The sequence below is a fragment of the Schistocerca piceifrons genome, chromosome 6 (genome assembly GCF_021461385.2).
Source record: "Schistocerca piceifrons isolate TAMUIC-IGC-003096 chromosome 6, iqSchPice1.1, whole genome shotgun sequence".
NCBI classification, from domain to species: domain Eukaryota; kingdom Metazoa; phylum Arthropoda; class Insecta; order Orthoptera; family Acrididae; genus Schistocerca; species Schistocerca piceifrons.
Genome location: NC_060143.1, coordinates 150,322,314 through 150,342,128, shown reverse-complemented (window position 1 = coordinate 150,342,128; position 19,815 = coordinate 150,322,314). Strand labels below are relative to the sequence as shown.

Here is a 19,815-nt window from a genome sequence, read left to right as displayed (position 1 = left end):
ACTCACGGTTCCGTGCGTGGTGTGTGTGTGTGTGTGTGTGTGTGTGTGTGTGTGTGTGTGTGTGTGTGTGGGGGGGGGGGGGGGGGGGGGGGGGGGGGGTGGGGGGTTTAATTCACTCCATTTCCTAAAACTCACCAGTTTTTTCCCTTTTCCTTCAACTCTTATGCCAGGAGGAGGAGCCACTTCTCCAAAAGCATGCACATTTCCACAATTTTTGTGTGTGTCACTTGGTGAGTAGATTTTTTATCTGTTCAATTATATTCTATTGTCAGTACTGAAATTTCACCTTCTGAAGATGAATACCAGACAGCCATTCTGTGTCTCTCTAATTTTTTGGCTTTCTCAAGTGAATTTTCTTTTTGATGCTATGTGTTGATTACATGCAACAAGCTAAAACAGTATGTGAAAGAAGGCTTCAACTCTAATTGTGCATTTTGTAGGCATTACTCTTAATTCATTTGTGAGACCCTAGGGCATCATACAAACTGAAAGAGAACTTCAACAAGAGGGAGTGGTTGGAGCAGAAATCTTGAGATCATCCCTAAGGCTTGACTGAATAACTTAAATGGCATGCCTATTCCCGTGAAAGGCAGTTCTCCAGATTTGAGTTCTGGTTCAGAACACAGCCTAAAAGAAGTGTTCTTGAAGATGAATATTAGTCTAAACAGGTATTAATGATCACCACAATATGTAAGTAAATAAAATAATAAAAATATCCATTTCCTCTTCAGTGAATGATTGATGAAGTTGTCCACAATAGCACAGACATTATTAGTGTGCTCCATACACAAATGTAATGGAAAGAAACCCTAATAGTTGGTAAATTGGGAAGAGCCCTTTACCATGAACTTTACAGTAGTTTGCTGGGTATGGGTGCAGTTGTAGATTCATTGTATTATGGAGATTTTGGAAACATTGAGAGCCTTAAATATAGCTGTGCACGAAACCTTTTACTACCCAAAGAAGTATGCCAAAATACAAGCATTCTACCTTGCTAGACTATATTAAGTTTCATGTGATTTCCATTCATCCAAGTGCTGAAGTGCTTCCTTTAAGAAGTATGTTACCAGTTTCTTCCCCAGCCTTGACCTACTGAGCATGTGCTTGGCCTCAGATGAAATCAAAGCCAACATGACATTACACTAACCTTTCTCCTTTCACATTTGTTTCCTGAAATGGCCCCAATCCAGATTCTTTGCCCTCTGTTTTACAACCCAATTCTTGTAACCTGTCTCTGTTCTTCTCTCCTTCAAAACAGAACTACCTGGAAGAAAGCATCCTTCAGGATTATTTATTACCCAGAAGAAGCTATGCCCACACACAAACAAGCCAGTTTTCTCAGTGATCCCAAAGATCTTCCATGACACTGATAGTGTCAGCTAATTTTTGAAGTCCAGCTTGCTCCACTTGCATACTGGGAACTATATTAACAGTAATCCATGTACTACAGAATTCACAAACATGGAAAAGACAAAATGCTACCTCACAAAAAAGCCCTCCTTTCTCTGTTAATATCTTGGAATACCATCCACAAACAGTAACAGCCTTTGAACACTCTGTAAACAGGAAAGTACAAGTGCTGACATCAGCATCATTTATAAGACTTTGCACAGCCAGCAGTTCCTTATAAATGTGAAATCTGAAGTGCAAAAAGGAAGGATTGATGTGAAATTTGTGATAATAATGCCAAAATTACAATGTCTGCTGATGTAATATTGTGTTATAGTCAACGATCTATTGAATAACAAGAAAAAGAGAGGTTTCATTTAACATGTACGAAATGTCTTTCCCAGAGGTGTAAGTTTATGCCATCACCACATAGTTTGAAATATTGCACAGGCATGCAGAACTTGAAGAGACTCTGTAAAGACCAAGTCTTTGGAAACTAGTAATTAACATTACTTTTCCAAAACACTCACTGTGACATATTTACCTGCACTTTCATTATTGGTGTCCTTCTAATGTGAAATACTCCCTTCCCCACTGCCTTAATATCCAAAAACAAGGAGAGAATTTTGTACAGGAGAGTTTTTGACTTGTAGCTTGTACTAAATCTGGTTATCAACCTACTGTTAATTTTCATAAAAACTGCAGTTGTTGCCTACTTGTCTTTTCTTCATCCCCATTTATCTCAACTATTTTTTTCATTTATCAACTACCGCCCCCCCCCCCCCCCCCCTCTCTCTCTCTCTCTCTCTCTCTCTCTCTCTCTCTCTCTCTCTCTCTCTCCCCCCCTCTACACACACACACACACACACACACACACACACACACACAGAGAGAGAGAGAGAGAGAGAGAGAGAATATGTTACATAACACCAGTAATCATCACCTTTCCACATGATATATACACACAGACTGTAACACACCAGAGAAAGGAAAAGATAAAAAGTCTCCATTTTGACTTCAGCCAGGACATAATGTTAGATTCCTCCTCTGCTGTAACTGTCACTGCCTGAATACGGGTCTGAATTTGACCCCAATTTACTCATAACTCTTTCTCTTCCCGTCCTCACACTTTCTCTCTATAGTTTCCTTTACACATGTTTTTCCTACTCTGCTGTTTAGTTTCACAATGTCATCTCTTGTTAGTTATCAGCCACTGACAATTATTCCTGCCACTTCTTAATTCCTATCCTTTCATATCTCATCTGTTTCTATAATTTCTTCTTGCCCCACTGTCACTAAGTAATTTATTCCTCAGTTAACACTAGGACCTTTATGACTGCAGTTTTATCACTATGAAATACAGTTTAATCTTCTGCTCTATGTTCCTACGCAGAAGCACCCAAGATTCTGAACAACATTTCTAAATTTGGAGAATAGCTATTCATTTGTTGTTTCATGGGAACTAAACATACATTTTTTTCTATCATTATATGGTTGTAACTGAATTGAGTTTGTGTTTACACAATTAAACAAGGTTGTGTTCCATTTGATGGGCATTATAAAAAATAGTTAACATTATCATAACGTATGTTCGAACTAGCTGATGACAGTAACAATTCGACAAACAATTTCTCCCATATGGATTCAAATACAAAGGGATTCTTTCCTGTGGAAGCTAGAGACTTCAGAAGTCTATGAACAAATGCTCAAATACTAACAAAGACTTTACCAAAATTTACCAAGAAAATAAAATAAATAAGTAATCAAAACAACAAAATAAAAATTACAGCTGATGCATATTTTTTCACTAATCCAATTTGAACATTTAAAAGTCAGTTTGTGACAGAATTTACTTTACATTTTAGCCAGAATTCCATTTCTATTGTGACAAAAATTATTTTAACTCTTTACTGAAATGAACAGAATTTTTTTCAATGACTATACATTTCAGGCTCACAATTACCGGTCGAGTAACAGTTGTTAGAACAATAAATGGCCCACACAAATAAAATAATCTGTTCACTTTCACCTCTATTACATAACAATAGTATGAAATTTGTTTCAAAAATAATTACTTTGGAGTAATGGAGAAATTAAAAGTAACATAATTTTTTGTTCTGAACGGTACAGAACATTACAATTTTTAGCAATAATGAATTCAATATGTTTGAAATAAAATGACTCAATAATGCATATTCCAAAATATAATCATATTATATGCAGGAATTACACTTGTGGGAAATTATTACTTATAATTAATTTTGACAACCACATTGTAAACCTCTAGGAAATCTAATTACAATACAGTAATTACGCAATACTTCAGAGTTGAAAAGTGCCACAGGAAACACTCATATAAATTACCATTACAATTCTAAATTGCCGTAAAAGCTTTATTCTTAAAAATATTCATAGCTGGTACAAAAATATGTTTTCTTTGTCACGCAAACTTTTTAGTTTTTTATGAAATACACGAACATAGTTAGTTGACACAGGAACTCCATTAGTATGTATATTACAAAAATTTAAAAAAATACTTACAACAATAGAAAATAATTATTTTCACAACTGGAGTGATTGCATTCTGACATATGGAAGACAAAGACAATTTCGAGACAAATCACCAAACTTCCAATTGAAGAGACATGTCATGAAATGCTTTCCATATGATTCATAATGTTCCAGTAGTACATTCCCCCTACCACATAAACACAGAAAGGCAAAAGCACAGTAACATCACACACATTTACCCAAACAGCCCAACAACAAAGTTCATGAACAAACAGTATTTTTGATAAACATAACTAATACCACATTTCAATTAAGAAAAAAACTTTGCTTTATTTACACACAAGAGGACATGTTAAATACACTAAGCAGCCTAATTATAACGTGAGTGATCTAATTTTTATGTCATGTATCTGCCGAGAGGAAAGTGCTCAGCTTTTAAGTCTCTCAAGCTTTGTAAATTAGAAATAAATAAATAAATAGTAAAAAAAAAGTTCTCCTCAGCATTGTCATTTCTTTTTGCAACAGATTACAGGCTTACAAATTACCTGATAACCAATAACCGAACATACAAAATTTATATTAATAAATGTGATATTCAAAATCAATCAAACTTCTGGCACATGAATCCTTTTTTCCACATCCCACATATAGTAAAATTAATTTCTCTTTCTATAGGAAAAATTATATGCAAAAACTTAGACCCACAGATGACCAGATATGTATATGTGCGATGAAAGTGAACAGATATTATAACTCCTGTTCTCGAACAGTTGATGAGCCTGAAAGAATACAGTTTAAACTCAGTTCATAAAAAGTATCAGCAGCAAAAGTAATACAAATATAAAGTTAAAGACATATAACCACAGGAAAAATCTTCTAAACATTTCCTGTTTGTTGAAAAGTAATAATCTAATTCCAAATCAAAATCATAAAAAAGTGTTAATACAAGATAGGAGACAAAATTACATAAAATGAATCAAGGATACAATGTGAAGGAGTTGAAGTGAAGAAAAAAAATTTCCAAATCTTAAATTGGGAGACTGAGTAGGTATACTTCAATAACTGAAAACAAACAGCAGCAAAAATGATTCCCTTTTCTCTGACATTATGTTTTCCTCCCTTTAATCATCCCTCTCCATTTTTTATATTACATACTTCTCTCAGCTCCCTCCCTATATTTTTATTTCCCTTTGCACTGAGTAGTTTTTCTTAAAGTATGTCCCATCTTTGATCAACTGACAGCTGGCCTTTCATTATCAGGAAGGTAGATTAGAGTTTAATATCACACTGACAAGCAGGTCATTCCAGATGAAGCATTAGCTCAATAAGAGGAGAATGGGGAAGGAAATCAGTCATGTCTTTTCAAAGGAACCATTTGCCTCAAGCAGTTTAGCGAAATCACAGAAAATCTACATCAGGATAGTTGGAAGGGATTTGAAATGTCATTCTCCTCTCGTCAATCTCAGTCTCTCATTATGAAATCCTACTTTTAACATATAATTACAATTTAACATTTACTTGTACCTATTGTCCCATCTAATTTGGGAGGTAAACAGATTTTTTTACTCACCTCCTGCGTATACAATTCATATCTTTTCTCTGTATTTCCTATCTTTCCTCTTCTCTTTGAAAGTAAATTGTTTTGAGCTTCTGAAAGCTTAAGCTTCAGTCCTGTTTATTAACTTGTGTGGACGTGAGTCTTGCTTAAGGTGCTTGTAAGTAGAAACCCTCCCTTGCTTAAAACATTTTACACAAAATGTCATGCTAATACCTGGACGAGATCGTGTGATGGAAGAACTGCTATGTATCTTCTCTAAGAGACAAAGCATAAACTTGAAAAGGCCTACTATATTGCAGATTTCCTAAAAATATTAATTACACTGTTGGGGCAGATTTTACAGGCATTGCAAATATGTGGTAAATTTAGAAACAGACTACAGTAGGGAACTAAATTAACATGTATCATTTTATATAATTACATGAGGGCAATTTTAATTTGTAACATTCCCAGATTACCCTGAGTCTGACGTTAAACTGACCATAGCAGACCACACTGGATGCAACATAACAAGTCAAACAGAAAGCAAGCCAGCACAATAGTAACAGAAGTACTGTATGAACATGGATCCAAGCATCCCGAGTCATGTTTTCCTCAGTTTCCTTAAATCACTCTACAAACAAGTAAGAATGGGTAATGGTTCATTACATACTCTCATCTCTAACGACCACTTTGTCAACATTATTACAAATCCAACAAAAAATGGATACCCTGGATACCTAACAAGAATGCATTATATGTAAAAATGAAACAGCAAATGTATAATATAAGTGTTTCTATGTTTTGTGCAGTTTTTAATTTATTTTGAACCTGTAATGTTAAAATGACTATGCTCAGCATTACGAGAATTAATTCATTCACAAAATTTGATGAGTGTGGCTAAACATACTGCTAACAGTTCCTTGCATTGTTTGATGACCACAACTCGTACACTTACTGCACTCTGTACAAGTCAACAAAGTGCAGGGGAGGGGAGGGATGGGGTGGGGAGGGGAGGGGGAGGTACAGGGGGAGGGCTGGTTGATCGACTGATTTGGAGGAAGGGACCAAAGAGAAAGGTCATCAGTCCCATCGGATTAGGAAAGGATGGGGGAAGGAAGTCGGCTGTGCCCTGTCAAAGGAACCATACCAGCACCTGCCTGAAATACTTTAGGAAAATCACGGAAAATCTAGATCAGGATCGCCGGATGCGGGTTTTAACCATCATCCTCCCGAATGCGAGTCCAGCGTGCTAACCACTGCGCTACTTTGCTCGGTCACGGGGGAGGGACAGGGGGAGAAAGAGAGGGGGAGAATACTAGTTTTGTATTTGTTTATGTAGAGGTGGTACAAGCCACCACTTAACATGCACCATAGAGTGAATATTGTATATGCATCATCATGAATATAGCTTTGTAAGTCACAAAAGACTTTCCACAACTTCTTACTGACAAAAACAAAAAGGCTTTATGACAGTTGAACTTGGAGCATCTGAAATGGTTTCCTCCTTCACTGAATGACATGTTACTACGATAACAATGACGTGTCATTTGAGGAAGACACAATGCAAGAGATTGGGTAGTTTACAGCAGAACATGACACATACAATTTTCAGATCATAATTTTTTGAAGTTGCCAACAGTTTTGAGTTCTTTCGAAAATAATTTCATCAGTTCATGGTCACATATTACAATGACCACATTTAAACAAGAAAGCCAAAATTATTTAAATGAATTGCATTCTGAGTTTTCTCACACAGAATGTTAGATGACAACTGTAGCAGAATCTAGAGACTGAAAATTGTATCTACTACACCACAAACAATAATTAAGATATTAGCTGGATTTCACACAATAGTGAAGCTGTGGCATACAAAACTGTTTGTTCCAGTTTGAAGAGAAACAGTTTGCATGTTATGCTGTGAAGGAAAGATGCATTCAACAATACCATGTACCAGTTGGTGTAGAGAGAAAATTGTTATCAAGGGCAAACAGAAACAAAATTTTCAACTTTTCATTACTAGTCTATTACCCCGTGACATCACAGTAAGAGATTAGGAGCCTTCCGAATATCAGACGCAAAATATGCATGCACAAAGATAGTGTGCACTATTTAATCCTTATTACAAAAACATATTACTTTAGAAATTAATTTTTTTCGGTAAGGATCCTAACTCTCCCAGTTTTACATGCTTGTCTACCAGTGAGTCATACTGAACATCAAAAGATAAAAAAATCTACTCACCAAGCAGCAGCAGAATACACGCATAAAAGACAGTAGTAATCGGCAAGTTTTCCGAGCCAGTGCTGCCTTCTTCAGGCAGAAGGGGTGAAGGGAAAAGAAAAAGGGTGAAGGAATAGTAATGGAGAGGTCTAGGAAAAGGGTTAGATTTCAAAAAAGTTGCCCAGAACCGTGGGTTGGGGGAGACTTACCATACGTGTCCCAAAATCTACCCCTTTTCCTAGACCTCTCCTGTCCTTTTCCTTCAACCCTCTTCTTTCCCCTTCAGCCCTTCTACCTGAGAAAGGAGGCACTGGCTCCGAAAGCTTGCCAATTACAACCGCCTTTTATGTGTGCGTTCTGCCACTGCTTGGTGAGTAGCTTTTTCATTTATCCATTTATATTATTTTGTCAGTAATTGTTTGTTTTCATTTAACATCAAAACAGATGCTTGCACAGGGGTGCCACAAGTTTCCCCAAGTGAAATTCCCTGATATTTCCCTGATTTCCAGACAAGTTTTAGCATTTTTCCCCAACAAATTTTGTCATCTCAAGGGTAGTGAAATGTTTTTAGATGGAGAAAACAAGCCAAATGGTATGTGTGTTTCATTAAAACCACTGATGTTATTTTATTTCAATAAAACTAAATACATTTGGTGACAGAAATATGCATTTTGTTAGAGTCACAAGACAGATTTAAAATACCTTCACTGATTTCATAAACAACCTCAGAAAAAAGTAAGCCTCTTGAAAGAAGTGTATAAGGCAGGGAAGAGTTGTGTAAACCAGCACTATAGGCAACCACCAATAAAATGTTGCTTCTGATTTGTTCGTTATTGTTGGTTATTACCCTCTGTGTTATGTCTATTATTTTACAGGTATTGTGCGCTTTTTCTTTCAAGAAATACCTGATTTTTTTTTTTTTTTTTTTTTTTTGTGGTTTTAGGGCGCAAAACTTCTATGGTCATTAGCGCCCAGCCCGTGACGTAGGAAACAGGGAAAAAACGAAATTTAAAATCAGCAGCAAGGGGAACAAAGTCATAAAATTTGAGAAACTAAAGGCAGAAGGAATGCTTAAAAATCCACTATAGAAAGGGGTTGGTTGTCCCAAAAAAAAAAAAAAAAAAAAAAAAAAAATCAAATGACTGACGTCATTTCACTGTCACTAATAAACTGTAGAACGCGGTCAGCTGAGCGCGTGTCATATGCTAAAATCAACGATAGATCAGGCGATAGCTGTAGACGGGAGCGTAACGGATTAAAATAGGGGCATTCAATTAAAAGGTGTCTGACCGTCCACAGCTGAGAGCAGTGGGGACAGAGTGGGGGAGGATCACCGCTTAAAAGATGTCGATGGCTAAAAAGACAGTGCCCTATCCGGAGTCTAGCTAAAATTACCTCCTCCCGACGACGCGTTCGGGAGGAAGAGGTCCAAGCGCAAGGAAGGGCTTTCACTTCCCGCAATTTATTATGGGGAAGTGTTGACCAATGCGCATGCCATAAATGAGCAACTTGGCGACATAAACCGCTCCGTAGATCGGTAAACGGAAGAGACTGAATAGCTGGCCGAGGAAGAGAGACTGCAGCCTTGGCCGCTATATCGGCCGCCTCATTCCCACAGATACCAGCGTGTCCCGGGAGCCAGAGGAACGCCACTGAGACGCCCCCCCAGGTGGAGCAAGCGCAGACAGTCCTGAATCCGGTGGACCAGAGGGTGCACAGGGTAAAGAGCTTGGAGACTTAGGAGAGAGCTGAGAGAATCTGAGCAGATTACGTACTGTATCCGCTGATGGCGGCGGATGTAGTGGACAGCCTGGAGAACAGCGTAAAGCTCCGCAGTATAAACCGAACACTGGTCGGGAAGCCGAAAGTGATTTGGGGTGTCGCCAACAATATAGGCACTCCCTACACCTAACGATGTTTTCGAGCCGTCGGTGTAAATAAATGTGGCTTCTGTCATTTGTGCACATACAGCAGCAAATGCCCGACGGTAGACAAGTGTAGGGGTACCATCCTTGGGAAATTGACATAGGTCTCTGAGCAAGTCGATCCGGGGACGGAGCCAAGGTGGCGCTGTACCCCAAGTTGTCAAGAAGGTTTTAGGAAAGCGGAAGGAGAGAGAATGGAGCAGTTGACGGAAGCGGACTCCCGGGGGTAGTAGGGAGGAGGAGCGGCCTGCATACCCGACATCAAAGGAGGCGTCGAAAAAAAGGTCATGGGCTGGATTAGCAGGCATGGAAGACAGATGGCTAGCATAACGACTCAGAAGGACTGCCCGCCGATGGGACAGCGGAGGTTCAGCAGTCTCAGCATAAAGGCTTTCCACAGGGCTGGTGTAAAAAGCTCCAGACACTAAACGTAATCCACGGTGGTGGATAGAGTCGAGACGCCGAAGAATAGACGGCCGAGCAGAGGAGTAGACGATGCTTCCATAATCCAATTTCGAGCGCACTAAGGTGCGATAGAGGCGGAGAAGGACCACTCGGTCCGCTCCCCAGGAGGTACCATTCAGGACACGGAGGGTGTTAAGGGAACGTAGACAGCGAGCCGAAAGATAGGAAACGTGGGAGGACCAGCACAGTTTTCTGTCAAACATAAGACCCAAGAATTTAGCGACGTCGGATAACGGAAGGTTGACAGGACCTAGATGTAAGGAGCGCGGAAGAAACTCCTTACGTCGCCAAAAATTAACACAAACGGTCTTACTGGGTGAGAAACGGAAGCCGGTTTCGATGCTCCACGAGTGGAGGCGATCGAGACATCCTTGAAGACGTCTTTCAAGCAGGCTGGTCCGTTGAGAGCTGTAGTAGATCGCAAAATCGTCCACAAAGAGGGAGCCCGAGACATCAGGAAGGAGACAATCCATAATTGGATTAATGGCGATGGCAAACAGTACAACACTCAGCACGGAGCCCTGGGGTACCCCGTTTTCTTGGGAGAAAGTATGGGAGAGAGTAGTGTTCACCCGCACCCTAAATGTGCGCTCTGCCATAAATTCGCGAAGAAAAGGGGGCAGCCGGCCTCGAAAGCCCCAAGAGAACAGTGTGCGGAGGATGCCTGTCCTCCAACAGGTATCGTATGCTCTCTCCAGATCAAAAAATATTGCTACCGTTTGGCGTTTCCGGAGAAAATGGTTCATGATATAAGTGGAGAGAGCAACAAGATGGTCAACGGCAGAACGATGCTTTCGGAATCCGCATTGGGCTGGTGTTAAAAGACTGCGGGATTCCAGCCACCAAGCTAAACGGTAATTCACCATACGCTCCAAAACCTTACAGACACTACTCGTGAGAGAAATGGGGCGATAGCTAGAGGGGAGATGTTTGTCCTTTCCAGGTTTCGGAATGGGAACGACAATAGCTTCCCGCCATCGCCTGGGAAAGGTACTGTCGGTCCAAATTCGATTGTAAAGGCGAAGGAGGTAACGCAGGCTATGGGTTGATAAATGCAGCAACATTTGGACATGGATACCATCCGGTCCTGGGGCAGAGGAGCGAGAAGAAGAGAGGGCATGTTGGAGTTCCCGCATGGAGAAAACAGTATTGTAGCTTTCGCGATTTTGAGAGGAGAAAGCAAGATGTCGCACTTCCGCTGCACGTTTCTTCGGGAGAAACGTTGGCGGGTAATTTGAAGAGCTCGAAATCTCAGCAAAGTGCTGACCCAATGAGTTAGAAATTGCGACGGGGTCCACTAAGGGATCATGCGCGACAGTGAGCCCAGAGTCCGGGGAGAAACTAGGCGCGCCTGAGAACCGTCGAAGCCGACTCCAAACTTCCGAGGAGGGAGTGAAGGTGTTAAATGAGCTAATAAAGAATTTCCAGCTTGCCTTCTTGCTATCGCGGATGACGCGACGGCATCGCGCACGGAGCTGCTTATATCGGATACAGTTTGCCAAAGTTGGATGGTGACGGAAAATGCGAAGAGCACGTCGCCGCTCACGTATTGCGTCACGGCATGCCTCGTTCCACCAAGGAACTGGGGGGCGCCGGGGCAATTCGGAGGTGCGTGGTATTGAACGTTCCGCAGCTGTGAGAATAACGTCGGTAATATGTGTGACCTCATCGTCGACGCTGGGAAAGCGACGGTCATCGAATGTCGCTAGAGACGAAAAAAGTGTCCAATCGGCTTGGGCAAACTTCCAGCGTCGCGAGCGCATATATGGCAGTTGAGGCTGCAGTCTAAGAACACATGGAAAGTGGTCACTCGAGTGTGTATCATCAAGGGCGAACCATTCGAAGCGCCGAGCTAGCGGAACAGTACCGACCGCAAGGTCCAAATAAGATAAATTTGTTGTGGAGGCAGACAAAAATGTGGGGACCCCAGTGTTGAGGCAGACTAGATCCGCTTGGTGGAAGACGTCTAGCAATAGTGAGCCACGTGGACAAGGATGTGGAGATCCCCAAAGTGGGTGGTGGGCATTGAAGTCCCCAACCAGCAAATAGGGGAGTGGAAGCTGACCAAGAAGATGAAGGAGATCAGCTTGTGCCATTGGTGTGGACGATGGAATGTATACCGTACAAAGAGAGAATGTATATCCAGAAAGGGAAAGACGGACGGCGACAGCTTGGAAGGAACTGTTTAAGGGGATTTGGTGATAATGGAGAGTATCGTGGAGCAGAATCATGAGTCCTCCATGGGCTGGAGTGCCTTCAACAGAGGGGAGGTCATATCGGACGGACTGAAAATGAGGGAGAACAAAGCGGTCATGGGGACGCAGCTTTGTTTCCTGAAGACAGAAGATGACCGGCGAGTAGGATCGTAAGAGGATCGACAATTCATCCCGATTGGCTCGAATGCCGCGGATATTCCAGTGGATAATGGACATAGGGTGAACAGAAAATGGAGGAACGTGACCAAGGGTGCTGTCAACTCAACGACTGCTCAGAGCTTGCGACCGACAGCATGGAATGGCATTCAGTCGAAGGCAGAAGATCCTGATCCATAGGTTGGTCAGGAGCAGCTCCAGCCACCAACGATCGGCCAGTTGACCGGCCACCAGCAGTGCGCCTCGGCGACATAGAAGACGGCCGAGGGCGATTTCCGCCAGGTGGTGCTGTAGATGGGACACGCCTTGGCGGAGAAGGAGAGGAACTGTGTTTCTTCGTAGCCTTCTTGGAAGTATGATGTTTAGATGAAGGAGGAACCGATGGTTGTGAAGTTGCGGTACGGAAAAACTCTTCACGAGAATGCTCTTTTTTCGAAGACTTGGCGTCTGACTTTTGGGCTCGAGATTTAGCAGAAGCCGACGAAGGGTGAGCCATTGAGTGGGCATGCGAAAGTGGTGAGGTTGAACGGGCGATCTTTCCGCTGGCCGATCTGACGACCGTGGTACTAAAGGTGAGGTCGCAAGTCTGCGTGGCCGCCTCCTTTGTTGGCCGAGGAGAAGCAAGGACAGCGCTGTATTTTCCTTTCTGAGGCACAGTGGGCTGTCGACTGGCGAGTAACTTTCGAGCAGCAAAGGTCGACACCTTTTCCTTCACTCTTATTTCCTGGATGAGTTTTTCGTCCTTAAAAACGGGGCAATCTCGAGAGGAAGCAGCGTGGTCACCCATACAGTTGATGCAGCGAGGGGATGGAGGTGGACAAGCACCCTCATGGGCATCCTTGCCACACGTAACACATTTGGCCGGATTGGAACAGGACTGGCTGGTGTGATTGAACCGCTGACATCGATAGCAACGCGTGGGGTTTGGGACATAAGGGCGAACGGAAATTATCTCATAGCCTGCTTTGATTTTTGATGGGAGTTGAACTTTGTCAAATGTCAAGAAGACAGTGCGGGTTGGAATGATGTTCGAGTCAACACTTTCCATAACCCGATGAACAGCGGTGACGCCCTGGTCAGACAGGTAGTGCTGAATTTCTTTGTCAGACAATCCATCGAGGGAGCGTGTATAAACGACTCCACGCGAGGAATTTAAGGTACGGTGCGGTTCCACCCGGACAGGGAAGGTGTGGAGCAGAGAAGTACGCAGCAATTTTTGAGGCTGGAGGGCACTGTGTGTTTCCAACAACAGGGTGCCATTCCGTAATCTGGAACAAGACTTTACAGGACCCGCAATTGCGTCGACACCTTTCTGAATAATGAAAGGGTTGACCGTGGAAAAGTCGTGACCTTCGTCAGACCGAGAAACAAGGAACTGTCGCAACGATGGAAGAACAGTATGTGGCTGAGACTCAGTGAACTTACGTTTGTGAGCAGACATAGTGGAAGGTGAGGAAACCATTGCGGAAGAATCCGGCATCTCCGATGGCGCGCTCCTTCCTCGTGGGGGCCCTCACCGAGGGCACACCCGCCTTAGGTGATTGTTCACACCTCAGGTCACACCTCCCGACAAACGGACGGAGGGACCAATCGGCACTTTCGGAAGGTATCAGCTCGGGTAATCACCCCTCCCTGGGCCTGGCCGTTACCAGGGGGTACGTACGTGTCCTACCTGTCTACCCGGGGCGGGGAATTACGCGTTACCCCGTCACCGGCTACGCATGGAAGTGCGTGGGTCGGCCTTCAGACACGCACAGGGAGGAAGAAAGAGACAGGGAAAGGAAAGAAGAGGGGTCTCAAACGCCGCAGCGGAGAAAAGGGTAAAGAGAAGAGGTAAAGAGAAGAGGTAAGGAAAAGAGAAGGACGAAGAAAGATGAAGACATACAAGCAAGGAAGGCGAAGAGTGCGGTACATTTACAAGCGTCCGTCTCCGGACGTAGGCACAAACCATACTCCCAGAGGGGGAGAAAGGGAAGGAAAGAGCCAGAGGTGAGGGGGGGGGGGGGGGGGGCGAAGATGGGGGATGACGAAGGATACGGAAAGGGGGGGTATGCAGCCCGGAAAAGAAGGAAGGCCACATTAGCTCGGGGTCCTGTGCTCGCTACACACGTATCCACAAAAGAGTTGTGGATCCCCGGGGGGGAAGAAATACCTGAGTACATAGCGTACAAACTGCCAACGACTGCCAGTTTTCTTCTTACTGTCCATACTTTGTAATGTATAAACTACTTTCAAAGTTCCAAAATGCACTAGTATACATAAAATGTCTATAAAACACCACACTGTACAATGTACTTGCAGTGCGAGAGTTACAATTCCTGAAATTCATCGCCCACTGCCCCAGCCTGCTGAGAAGCACCACAGTCCTTGGTCCATGGATAAATTACAAAAATCCGCTGTGTTATGCCGCACACAAACAAAGCTGACCTGCAGGCAGATCAGTGAGAGATCCAATGGGCAGGGCCTGCACATTAGTGGCAAACAAGTGGCTTCAGATCGGCAGGCCTGCTCCCAGAAATGGCCTGTGGTTTTGGCCTGTTATGGATGTTCACTTGTGTGGCCACATATTCACATTCCACATCACCACGTTGATGAAATGAGACTGCAGTGATCCATTCATGCAACAGACAACTTTCCTCTGAGAATCAATACTGATGAGGATAGGTAGTAATTCTCTGTAAATATGATCACTGAGCCGCAGACAGGAACATAGAAAAGACAATCACATTCTCACAACTAAATTTTTGGCCACAGTCTTTGTCAGAAAACGAGAGCAAACACATTCACACAATCACTCACGCACAACTCATGCAGTCATGACTGACTCGGCTGCGCCCAGCCAATGATGATGCACGACATATCAGTGAACAAATGATTGCATCTACCAACACAAAAAAGAGATTTTTCCAGTTTTTTTCCAAATTTTCCTGATTTCCCTAACACATTTGAAATTCCCTGATTTCCAGAACTTGTGGCAACCCTGTTTCACTGTACGCTCTAATGGCTGTTCTCAACAAGGTACATCTAGTTACATTTCTTTTCAATAAACAAATAAATTTGACAGTGCACTTAACCTTGTTAAATGAATAAAAACCCTGCTCTCTCTTTCCTCTTTAAGCTTTTACCAACATTCTATGACAACTGAGGTAACACAAGATAAAAACAGTCTTTAAGAAATAAGGCATTCAACATACATTAACAGAGGAATGAATGTCTCCAAAAAGTGAAGTTGAAATAAGCAGAGACAAAAGGGGTGATTATTTAATTAAGGAAATAGCAAAATTTGTTGCAAGCACAAGGAGGGCTTATGAAAAGAATACCTCAAATACAGCATGGCAGTTGTTAAAGAGAAGGAAAGAGGTTCAACCAAGTGGTAATAGGAAGTGATGGAATATCTGAAGTAAGCGAAATTATTCAGAAATGTCTAAGAAAGAATTCAGAATATACAATGAAAATATGATGAGACAGAACTGTTGGTCAGTACTTGCCTTCAGAAGTCAAAATGTGTAGTAACACCAACGGGCATAATGCTATTGCTATGTCCATCATCAGCACAACACATTTTGACTCCAGAAAACAAGTACTGGCCAGAAACACTGCCTCATAATTGATACAAAAACAATAACAGTACAATAAGGGAAAAACTAAAACTTTTGTTGAGCAGACAATGCTTATCCTCGGTTAAAATGGCAGACAGCAAAGCCACTGAAACTGCAGAGAAATGAGTACAATAGATCAAAACTACTTCAAATTTCTGCATAGTTACAAAGAGAAATTGGGAACACAGATAGTCAATAATGAAGAGAATGACATTCTAGATATAATTTCAGGTAATTTGTATTTAACCATACCAGGTATAAAGAAAAGAAAGGCGCATGGAGATGTATTATAAGGGGCAGTTAAATGAAACTAAGATATATGGGGAAAAAAGGAAGTAAACTGTTCATCGTCTCAAAAGTAACCGACTTAATTGTAAGACATTTATCCCACTATGAGCCAAGACTGTCAATGCCTTCATGGAAAAAGTTTGCTTTTGCTTATGGAATTGTGATTGTACCTAGGTGTGCACCTGTTCATTCGAAGCAAATCAACAGCCACAAAGGTCTTTCTTCAGGGCTCCAAAAATATGGAAATCACACTGGAGAGAATGGGACTGTATGGAAGATATGTAAGGCCTCCCCAGCACAACTTCTAACACATATGTGAAACAACCTCTGTAACATGTTGGCAAGCACTGAGTTCCAGAAAGTCAGTGAGCAGCAGCACCTTGAAGTCAAACAAAAAGGCCATCGTGACTTTCCTGGAGCTGGCGTGCCTGTTGTTTCGCTATGCTGCAAAAGTTTCACTGGGAAGTCCTTAAACATCCTCTATACAGCCTTGATAGGTCCCCAAATGACTTCCATCTTTTCAAACCCAGAAGAAAAAATTTGTGGCAGTCTACTTGTTTTGGATGAAGAGGTGCATGAACAGTTTGTTTACTTTTTGCCATCTGCCTCATTTTCATTTGAGTGCCACTTATATATTAGAAATGATTAAAGCTGGAGATAATCCATTCAAAAGTAGCTTGCAAATTGTTAACAGAATGTTTGCAGAGAATAATATTCTCCCAAAATTGGAACGATGTTGTAATTACTCTATACAAAAAAAAAAAAAAAGGAAATTGGAAGAAAGAAAGAACTACAGACCTATTAGTCTCCTTTTCATAATGTACTAGACATACATTGAAATTACCACAAAACAGATAGAAAAAAAATGATTTTAAATAGGCAAAAAGAGAGAGAGAGAGAGAGAGAGAGAGAGAGAGAGAGAGAGAGTTGGCTGATGAAGTGGATATAGCACAATTAACCAATGGCAGATCATGAACAAAATTGTAGAATGGAGCAACGAGTAAGATTTACTGCTTTGCCTGGGTTTCATTTATTTTGAGAAAGCTGTTGAATTAGTTAGTTTCACCCAGAGAAACAAGGCATTGATTCTGCAGTATCACATGTCAATACCACCTCACAGGTGTTATTATGTTGGTAATGGAATTCTAAGTTTCTGTTCAATGCCAATAACAGTCTCGCAGGATCTGGCAGACCTAACAGCAAGGGTCCACTGAGCCACACCTCCAGCATCCCTGTACTTCCAGCCCTCTCTGCTGCTGCAATACAGAACAGTTGGCAGCAGCTGCTCAGCCAACTCGCGCTTCAAGCCACCTCGCTACAGGACAAAGCCTTGTCCCATTGTTGCTGCTATTATACGAGCTTGACTCTATTTCTTGTGGCATCGTTTGCAATGAGTCTCGTACATTTGGAGAAATAAAAGTTAAGTAAATCTTCTGTTTGCTGTGTTACTTGTTCACCAAACATTTTCGCTCCTGTCCAGCATTCCTACAATGACAGTTGCCACACCACTCTGTAGCCCACCTCCCCTTACCATGGAATACAAAGTCATACACAACATCTGACAAGGAGTCATTGAAACTATGTGTGACAGTTAAATATAGTTACTTTCTTGCTGCCCTGCCTTTTTTTTGCTTCTCCTCAATTCACTGTCTTCTGAGTATGCAGTGTTTGCCTTGCTTTTGCACTTTATGATCTAGGTTCTGTGCTCACTGCTTTTGCAACCTTTTCTTGCCTTCTCTGTGCTATTTTTGCTTTTTGCTGTTGGTCTTTGGGCATTGCTTAGTAAATAATGGCTACAACACTGCAATTGCTTGCTGGATCACCTGCAGTTGATCTAACTCAGTTTATTCAGTTTCAGAGTTAACAAATGCTGCAACTGCTTGAAGTGATTCATCACTTCAGGATGGAGCAGATGACTTCACACAGATGCCAAACACAATGGCAGTGCCACCGCCTATGTACATGTGCCACCATTTCAAGAGTTTGATGAGGCAAATTAAGACTTGACAGAGTACCTCGCAAACTTCACGCAGATCACAGCACATCACATACAAGATACTGACATTCTTGTTTCTTAACCACTGTGGGACAGACTATTTATACATTTTGTGCCAAACTATTTCCCACGCCATGCCCTGAGTTGGTAGACTATGAGGAACTAATGCAGGCACGTATGAAGCATTATGAGGCCAAGGTTCAAGTGGCAGCTGCCTGTTACAAATTCTATAGGCTACATAAGCAACAAGGATAGACATACCATCAGTGTGTGACTTTACTGCCTGGCCTTATTAGACAGTGTAGATTCAAATGTGACTGCGGCCAATATTACAGTGATCATAAGGCTCGCAACGTCATCAGGCACATTGTATTGACTCTCTAATTAGGGAACAGATCCTTAAATACCGATACTACTTCTTGCATCACGCTTTACAGACACTTGACTGTCGAGATTCCTGCAAAAGTGCAGCAGACAGTTTTGAGGTGGTGCCTGTTTATCCTGTAGATAGCCACAAACAAGCAGGCCTCACCACCGTCTCGCTAACCGCAGCAACAGCCACAGCCCTCATGTAACAACGTGTCGCGATCAGCACACTGTGTGAAGTCGTGTCCTCACCATAATACAGCAAATGGCTGCCAATTTTGCCCCCTTACGTGAAGCAACCCCCCCCCCCCCTTTTTTTTTGCAGCAAACAAGGACATGTACAGTCTGTGTGTTTACAGAAGTGTAAGGCACCCTTGTTTGCTACTCCTTCGTGCAAGTCTAAATCACAAACACCGTGTCGTGTGTTTTCAAAGTCCCACAGTGTCATTAGTGGAAAACAACAGTGTCATAGCCATTCAGGAAAGGTTCCCAATTCATTTTCAGTGCTATGTGAAGACGACAAACTTTTTGTGTCTTTCACTACCACTGGACAATCAGTCCATTTGCAACTTGACACTGGCACTTCAGGACTTTGCTCAACTGAAGCAATAATGAATTCTTGGCAAACCTCAGTTGTGCACATTGCGCCATATGCTGAAAACATATAACAGTGAAGATATTCCTGTAGTAGGCGCTTGTAGCCTTCCTGCAACTTTATGAAATTTGACAAAGGCAGTGACATTTACAGTGCTTTCTTCCTGACATGGTGCTAATATATTTGGTCTTGACTCTTTCAATTTGTTTGAATTAAGCATTCAGGACAATTTAACTTCTATTTCTGCCTTTGATCCTCGGGGGGACTGTTGCGAAGTTGTGTGCAGAATTTCAGGATTTGTTTTCTGAGGGTTTAGGCAAAGCCAATACTTTTGTTGCCCATGTCACAATGAAGGACAATGCACAGCCACATTTTGTTAGAGCTCATCCTGTACCCAAGACTTTCTAAGAACAAGTGTCTCAGGAACTTCCTACAAGACTGTGGGGTCATATTACTGCCAGTCAATGGGCATCCCCTCTTGTTAATGTAAAGAAGCCATCCAGCAGACTCTGGCTGTGCTCCAATTTTAAGTAAACTGTGAATCCTCAA

At 42.1% G+C, this 19,815-nt stretch overlaps 1 protein-coding gene across 1 annotated transcript in view; it reads right to left on the bottom strand.

Moving 5' to 3' along the window:
* Positions 1-3,201: 3,201 nt before the first annotated feature.
* Positions 3,202-19,815, bottom strand: part of LOC124802638 (autophagy-related protein 16-like) — a 101,165-nt gene continuing 84,551 nt past the window's right edge. The window contains exon 8 of the mRNA XM_047263540.1: positions 3,202-4,679. Coding sequence (XP_047119496.1) covers positions 4,648-4,679 — 32 coding nt within the window. The 3' untranslated portion in view covers positions 3,202-4,647. The remainder of the gene's footprint in view (positions 4,680-19,815) is intronic.